Here is an 8,651-nt window from a genome sequence, read left to right as displayed (position 1 = left end):
TTATATTATGAGAACTTGGACTTTTATACTCAGATGCAAAAGTGAAAATTTGTTTGTTCCCTCCAAGTGCAAAGCTACAAAGGTATTGTATTTAAAGGCAACCCAAAATGTTTGGTGTTCATTTCTCACACAAGCACAATAAGTAACGCCTTTGGGTTTAGATATTTCATGTTCAAAAAATGATCCACCGACAAAGAATCACTCCTCACTTGAGCGATCTTTGCAACTAAGAACCCATGTTACATATGAGCGTAAAAGAAGCTCAGGTTCTGACTTGCTTGAGCAATGTTGGAAAAATGCTTTATTGGCACTCTTTACTTGCTTCAAAAGTAAATTAAAGAGGATCCTACAAATTCTCTTTTGCATGGAACTATACCTCACATTGCTCTTTATTCAAGTCTTTCTTAGGTGACTCTTTTGATCTTGGGGGGACATTGATTTGATTTTCCTAACATGCACATCATAAAATTAAAAAGAAAATAGAGGTACTTTTTCATAATTTAAATGGAAAAATATAGCAGAAAACACTTATAATACCTTCTCATCGTCTTTCTCCGTATATCTTAGTGGTCTCTTCCTTTCTCTAGAGGGCCTCGATACACATGGAATCTAAATAATATGCCTCATAAAATTGAGCAATGGAACATTATAATGCATAGTATGCAACACCAATGCTTCAATACTACAAGCAAAATAAAATTTACCGTCGAATCTTTTGCCATGGAAGAGAATTGTTTACTATTTGTCTCCTTCTCCTTCAACACCTTCTGTGCAACAGTACAATTTAATTCTCCATATCTTGTTAGATATTTAAACTCATAAATCACGATGATAGTAAAAAGTCACCTTTGTTGCTTTTGATGCAATAGGTTGTTTTCTTTTGTTGGTGCACCTTTGGTTTTTAGTGCTATCTTGTTGGTTTTCATTATTTTCCTAAGGTTTACACACACTGTTATTCATCGAGAAAGGACAAACTCTTTCACATGCTTATTTACATTTCACATTTATAGCTAGGCAAGTCAAATAATCCAATTTTATTCTCTAAAGTTGAGGATACTTACCATTACGTTATTAAGGCTTACAAATTTTTTCCCCTTTCTCTTCTCCTGGGGAGTACGCGTAACGTCCTCCATGCGTTCCTTCCAGTCAAGAAGATGTAAGAATCCAAGAAACCATTAAATAACTACTACCAAAATTGCATCTATAAGGATTCTACCGTGAGAAACGGGTCGTGTGAAGAAAACACTCCATCTCGCAATCTTGATATATCCTATGAAATAAATGTCAAATAAATATCCACATATATCTAATTCACAACAATGGAAACAATAAAAATAAATAAAAAACCTTCAAAAGGTAAGGCTTTACCATTTCATTTGAAGTGAGTGGTTGTAGACGGGCCTCTAATTCATCAACAAACAATTGTTCCTTACTAGAAATAATAGGTGATTTATGCTTGTACATACATTGAGTAGGCTCCTTAGCAAACAAATATATGGTTAGTTACCATCTCCAATATACTTTGAGCTAAGTGATTGAAAGGAGAACTCAAAATATAGATGCTCACAATAGAAGAAGTAGAGACACTTATTGCACTTGTCATCATTTGTAAGAGAGAGCCCGATCCTAAAGTCAAACCCTCCTCATTTTGAGAAGCATAAATCTCCTAGGAAAAAGAACGATGAGCATCATGACAAAAAGCAAAAAATAGATTTCACCCTAATTGAAACATGCAATATTAGAGATGCTACCTCATTTTGTTGGAGGTAACTTCGGACTTTTAACACCTCGTTTTGATGGCCCTATTCCACGTGCAACAAATAATTAGTTAGTGAATACAAACATGTTGGCATGCTTTTATTAACATTAGCTTAACATTACCATGTAACCATTCAAGCAGCTTTTGTCTTGTTTTTGGTTGCAATCCCTTTCCTATTCATGTAAAAAGTAACACATCAGACTAAGCATATCTCACACATTTAAAGAAAGGCAAATATCTCTTACCATCTTGCCAATATTAAACAAACTCTTACCATCTCATCGTATGAAATATGTGTGTCCATCATATCTTCAGGTCCTTCAATCTTGTCACCATCCTAAATTGAAACCACAAAAAGTACCTACTTGATGTGAAAATCATTTAAATGATAATATAACAACAATGTGATCTTTTACTATGAAGTCAACATACACTAGTAAATTCATTTTACCATTGCATAAGTGGAAGTAGGAGCTTCCTGCACAGCACCGTCAAGGTCGTTGGTCAAGGGGCTGACAATCTCGACGGTTCATTAACTGTCATTTACTATGTAGAATGCTCCTCTCCCGTCATGGGATGCACGCCACCTCAGCAAACAGAATACTACTGCTTGCGCGCAATTATTGAGCGCCATCTCAGCATGCATAATCCTGTATGAACCCGTAATATTGTTTGCTTGCAACAATCATTGAGCGCCAACTCAGCATGCATAATATTGTCGCCTGTATGCAATTGTTGAGCGCCAACTCAGCAATGAGAAACATTCGCAGGTATGACTTCTGCAGTTACAAGGTACACTCCTCACACACCTTGGCTCAGTTGCTGTCAGACCCCAGCTCTTTTGGCCCCTCTCCCAACGACCATGACGCCCGGGAATGGCCCTGCAGTGGCCATTCCCTGAACTAATGCCCTCCCATCATGGCTCCCGGCCTCCGCCGGTCATCATGAGGTCGTGCATTATTTCAGGGAATGGCCATTGCAGGGCCATTCCCTACACCATGAAGGCCTTCAACATTGGAATTATCCTACAAAAGATACAAAATAAATTTTTCCAAATGTGCGAATCACAAACCACAACATAATAACCTCAAATAAAATTTTGATTACCATATGAACACTTGAAATAGATATATCATCTTCCCTTGTATCATAAAAGTATGGACTTTGAATTTCCACCACATAATCAAGAGGTTCAACTACAACATTGCTCTAAAGGAGGACAAAAAACCAATTTATATTGTCATTTATAGATGTGGCAACAAAAAAATCTAAACCACCAAAAAAGGGGAAGCAACTTACATTGGAAATATTTGAATTTAGATTAGCATTGAGACTCTCTTTTTGTGCGTAACATCTTTTCCTCGTAGCATCAATAGGCATATTCTCATCTTCATCGACATGTGATGGCAATGAGGGGAGGTTATCTTTTCTAGAAGCATTTGTGCCTTTATTCCTATTGTAATGTCTCCACCCAATTACCTTGGCATAAGCATCGACACTTCCAAATGTATTATATTATCCTTGTCAAAGTATAATGGCTTTAAAGTATGCATTTTAGACATAATGAAGCTCTTAAGAGCCTCTCTTTTCTCCACATTCTCAAATTAATTTGAGAGAAATCCTCTAGTGCCATATTGTTGAATCCATTTTTGAACCAATCCTTTCGAATTAAATCCATGCTATCACAATAAGACTTGTGTTGCACCTTGTGAAACTTTTGTAAGAATTCTTTTCTTACAACCGGAAACAAGTGGCGAACTTCTTTTGGTCGAAATTTTTTTTCGTAAGTGATTGGAGTGGCATGGCGATGGCGAGAGGGTTTCGATGATGTTAATGCAAGATTGGATGCTATATTACGCTCAACACGGGAAATAACTAGTGAAGGATTTTGTTGAGAGAATCCATGGGAAATCTCTTGCCCTTTCAATAGGTTTCGACACCATCCCACTAGCATATGTCTATGTGTCATAGAAACTACCCCCAATTCCAACCAACCCTCTGCTGTCATAAAAGCAAGGCATTTACCATTCACTTTTCCTACCCTAATGTTGTGAGAATATTTTGTGGTATCACAAAAATTTTCCATAAAATGTATCGTAGCTAGTACATCCCAATTCAAAAGGGTACTAGCATCCATACTGGGTGTGCACCTAATGAACAAAAGAATGAAAAGACCATTTTCTTATGCCATGTTTTAAGGAAGCATTTTCTTTCTGTATGATGAACAAAAGAGAGAAGGTTACCAATTAATTGATCGTTTAATGGACAACACCAAGGCACCGTTGTCAAGCTTCAATCTTTAGAAGGATGAACAAACAAAGAAGGTTGCCAATTAACCGAGCTTATCATCGCTTAATGGAGAACACCAAGGAGTTTTTGTGAAGCTTCAATCTTTAGAAGAAAGACATGCGTTGTTGTAGCAAAACTAAGGTTGCTTATATGCACCATGGACATGGGCTCAGCTCGAGAATATAGCAGAGGTGCTGTTAAGAATGGAATTAGGAAAAGTGGAGAGGAGTGAATTAGAGCCAGGCCCCGCTCTCTCTCCTTCTTCTCTCTCTCTCTCTCTCTCTCTCTCTCTCTCTGACGCGCGCACACACACACACACACACGAGGTTTTGCAGCACCTGCTGCAATATTGTCCAAAGACGTTAATTCCCTACGCCTAGTCTTCTCTCTCTCTCTCTCTCTCTCTCTCTCTCTCTCTCTGACGCACACACACACACATGGGGTTTTGTAGCACCTGCTGCATTGTCCAATGACGTTAATAATTCCCTATTAGTATTCTCTCATGCAATGCACGGCAGGTGCTCTGGACTCTGTCCTTGGCGGCGCCCCACACACACTGTGACACACACACACACACACACACACACACACACACACACAAAATGCCCCAATTTATTGCACTTCAGAAACTGCTACGTAGAGAAGCAGGCTGCAGATTTCTCTCTAGTCTCTCGCTTCAGATCACGGGCTCAAACTGCAGCCCAAGAGCTACCTAGCTAGTGCGGCCCCACAATCGAGACGGGCAGCCTGATCACTTTCAGCAGAAAACCAGATGGAGACCCGCATTGCCTTAGCCACAAAGGCCCCTGCGTATTGTGCGGTTTGAACCTGGAGCTACCCGCCCTCAATCACTTAGTTGATTGTTTCTTTGCCTTGTGCACGACGCGAATGTAATTAACAGTTGGAGATTTTGTTGGGAAAGGCCTGATTAATAATAAAATATTAGCAGTATTGCATGCAGGGTCTGACTCAGATTGATGCTCTGTACCCTACCTCTCTCTCACACAGACGTGCTTAAATAAAGCTGATGGCAGGAGAGAAAAAGGCCAAACTTTGGGTGCCATATTTACCGCTTTTTTTAGGTGCTCCCTTTTTGCTGATTCCCTCTCTTTTTTGGTCATGCTGGAGTTGGCGAGTGAGTTATTGTTTTCGTAGTTTGTTGCTGAACGCCTTTTAAATCTCCATTTGCCTCTCCATCCCCCCCCCCCCACCCCCCAACAAAAACCAAACAATCCCTCTGTGTCTCTCTCTTCTCTAAGCGTGGACTCACACCGACAAAAGGGAGTTCGCTCTCCTCATGTGTTAGGCAACTAGAAAACAATTAGGGAAAATTACCGAAATACCTCTCTAATTTGTGAAAATTCCCAAAATACCCCCCATATTTTGTCAAAAATTCCCAAAATGTCCTTCAAAATTTTCAAAATTCCAAAAATACCCCTAGATAGGAGACGAAACATCTCCAAAGACAAAAAATTTTGTAGCTTTTTATAAGAAGATTGATTGCATATCATTGCAAGATGTTAAAACTAGAATTATAGCTGGTTATGCAGGCTTTTACGATGATTTGCTTCATTGTTTTTTAGAAAAAAAATGGCTTTTTTTGCTAGCTAATTCATAAGAATTTATGTGTTCAGCGATCAAAAATGCATCTTAATTGTCAAAAGGAATAAACTCTAAAAAATCCAATGAAATCCACCCAAAACAGACATAAGGGTATTTTGGAATTTTGAGGGGTATTTTTGAAATTTCCACAAATTAGAGGGGTATTTTGGTAATTTTTCTGAAAAATTATGTCGAACGAGAAGGCCATGAAAAAGGTGGCACTAATTGGAAGGTCGTCACAAACTCACGCCATCAACGTCTCCAACATATGGCTACTATCTTCATATTGGAACATGGATAATATAAATACTCATCCTTGCGGGCACAGCGTCTAAGAACATCATCTTTTCCTCTCTTATAGAGAATTCCAGCCAGTAAGCAATAGGGTTCGCATTCCTTGATTAATTTTCGAGCTATATCTTTTCGCAGTTCTTTGGGTGGAAAACCATTAACTAAGAAGTTAACAATCTTTTCACTCCATTCAGGCATTGTCTCAACAATGAACAAAGGAGTATCAGGCAATTCATCATCAACCCTCGTAGGAGCTATGCCATTAGGGATACGAGATAAATGATCCGCCATGACATGTTTCCTCCCAGGCCTCACAACAACGGTGAAGTCAAACTCAAGAAGAATTAACAACCATCGTGTAATTTGACTTGTGGAACACGGCTTGTTTACCAAATATAGCAATGCTTGATGATCAACATAAAACACAAACTTGGTAGCAAGAAGGTAATAGCGAAATTTCTTTACTGCGTAAATCATAGCTAGACCTTCGCGCTCTTTAGTAGTGTAGCTCATCTCGGCATCATTTAATTGGCGACTTGCAAAGCTAATAGGGTAGTCCAATTTATGTTCTCCTGGTTGAGTTAGAACACACCCAATAGCAAAATTTGATGCATCAATATGCACATGAAAAGGTACATTCCAATCAGGTGTTCGCAGGATTGGAGCACTTGTTAGGGCTTTCTTTATAACTCATAAGATTGATGACATTCTTCCATCCAGTGAAACTCGATAAGAAGCTTGTACAATGGACGCGCTATTTCGGCAAAGTTTAAAATAAACCTTCGATAATAACCAACATGGCCCATAAATCTTTGAACTCCTTTATAGTTCGTAGGTGGTGGCAAATCGGCAATGGCTTTAATCTTACTCTCATCTGTGGATATCCCATTCTTGGACACTATATGCCCTAGAATGACTCCATGCTTAACCCAAAATTGGCATTTGAAAGGGTTCAATGAGATGCGATAAAATCTGCACCTTTCAAATATTTTTCGTAGATATAACAAATGCTTCTCCCAAGAAGAATAAACACAAAGGTCGTCTAGGAAAGCTTCACAAAACTCCCTTAGAAATTCTTTAAACACAGTGTTTATTAATCGTTGGAATGTAGCAGGGGCATTTGTTAAGCCAAAAGCCATAACACGAAATGCAAACACTCCAAACTCTGTGATAAAAGCAGTTTTAGCTTGGTCCTCTAATGCAATTGTGATTTGATTGTAACCAGAGTACCCATCTAAAAAGCTATAAGCTTCCTTTCCCGCAACTCTTTCAAGCACATGTTCTGAATATGGCAAGGGATAATGATCTCTCCTAGTGGCTGCATTAACTTTCTTGAGGTCCACGCACACTCTTAGTTTCCCATTCTTTTTTGGCACAATGGCTATTGGAGAAATCCATTCTGAGTGCTCAATAGGGTATATGCATCCACATTGGATAAGTTTTTCAATCTCCTCTTGTACGATTTTGGTGTACTTAGGATTCATTGGATAGGGTCGTTGCTGGACGGGTTTAGCAGTGTTGATCATGGGAATTGTATGTTGCACCACAGAAGGTGGAACGCCCTTCATGTCATGATATGTCCAAGAAAAGATATCTTTGTATTCCTTGAGGATCTCCTTAAGTATAGCCTCGTCAGTTTCAGTAAGGTCTTGAGGAATAAAGACTGGTTTAGACTCCTCACCTGGTTCTGCTAATTATATCTCTTTAACTACCGCTGGACCATCATAGACTCCACTACTTCCATTGGTAGGTATTCGTTGGGCTTTGGCATACACAACCTTTCGCTCCCCCGTGGTATAAGATTTAAAATGTTCAGGAGCCGTATGTAAGTCAGCAGGCTCTTGTCCTGATAGAGACCTTTCTTTTAGTTCTGCCTCCTTTTGTTGTTGAGCTAACTCTCGGTTTTGACGTCTTCTTATAGTTCGACTCAATTTCGGCTCTGTAACCTCCAATTGAGCGAGGTCAATGGGTCGCGGGCTGCACCACATGACACTCTGGAGATGTTCACCCCAATTGTCTACTAGCTTTCGATGAGCATCACATGCCCCTAGATAGCTAAGCCATTCTGCAGTAGATCTTTCCTTGTTTATCCTAGCTCTCACATTTGCTCGATATCGTCGTCTCTTATATGACCTTTGTTTCTTGTTAAGGTTTTGATTTTGGTAAATGTTTGAACTCGACTCACTTCATAGGTCTTCGCTTGTATCTTCTTCACTCTCATATAAATTACCATAGATGGTCGTACTAGGCCTTGAGTGTTCAGTTTCTATACTTGTCTCACTCAATGTTTCCTCAGGTTCCGAATCCATTTCTCCCTGAGATTCTGTTTCTGATGTGTATTGGCCTAAAGCCTTTGAGGAATCATCGGTTTCACTCTCAGATGGGTGTGCCTCTTTCTTATCATCGGAAGTTACATGCGCTACACCTAACATGTTTACTGGTGCAATGTGTGGTATCTCTTCCCCATCTGGTGTTACCCAGGTTGTTCCTCTAGCTCCCCATGTATCTATAGTTGCCGCTAGGTGTACCCAATCGACATTGTCTGACTCAGCCATTCCGGGTAGGATATCCATATAAGGGGAGTTCTCCCCAATATCCGTGTCTTCGTTACACGTGTAACAATACTGTAATGGTGCTGAGTGAATTGTTGTGTCTGATCGATTATCAATGATGAATTTATTTCCTAGAGGATGCGTTCGACCACTTAAAA

The 8,651-nt window shown here is 39.5% G+C and overlaps 1 protein-coding gene and 1 pseudogene across 1 annotated transcript; both read right to left on the bottom strand.

Annotated features, from left to right (window-relative positions):
- Nucleotides 1-204: 204 nt before the first annotated feature.
- On the bottom strand, nucleotides 205-4,834 carry LOC147462553 (uncharacterized). The gene is made up of 15 exons (XM_086493845.1): nucleotides 4,761-4,834; nucleotides 2,549-2,640; nucleotides 2,364-2,505; nucleotides 2,211-2,271; nucleotides 2,034-2,096; nucleotides 1,882-1,932; nucleotides 1,752-1,802; nucleotides 1,568-1,666; nucleotides 1,369-1,479; nucleotides 1,217-1,270; nucleotides 1,062-1,139; nucleotides 847-933; nucleotides 705-764; nucleotides 538-609; nucleotides 205-448 (listed from the first exon to the last, which is right to left on the bottom strand). Exons 1-15 carry the CDS (start codon nucleotides 4,832-4,834, stop codon nucleotides 371-373), a joined length of 1,173 nt encoding a protein of 390 aa, XP_086349971.1. The 3' UTR covers nucleotides 205-370.
- A 62-nt stretch (nucleotides 4,835-4,896) lies between these two features.
- LOC147462552 (uncharacterized) lies at nucleotides 4,897-8,250 on the bottom strand (annotated as a pseudogene).
- Nucleotides 8,251-8,651: the final 401 nt, after the last annotated feature.

This window comes from Adiantum capillus-veneris, chromosome 2 (genome assembly GCF_014529385.1).
Source record: "Adiantum capillus-veneris isolate H3 chromosome 2, ASM1452938v2, whole genome shotgun sequence".
NCBI classification, from domain to species: Eukaryota; Viridiplantae; Streptophyta; class Polypodiopsida; order Polypodiales; family Pteridaceae; genus Adiantum; species Adiantum capillus-veneris.
The sequence above is the reverse complement of the archived record's forward strand: the minus strand, read 5'-3'. Positions and strand labels throughout refer to the sequence as shown.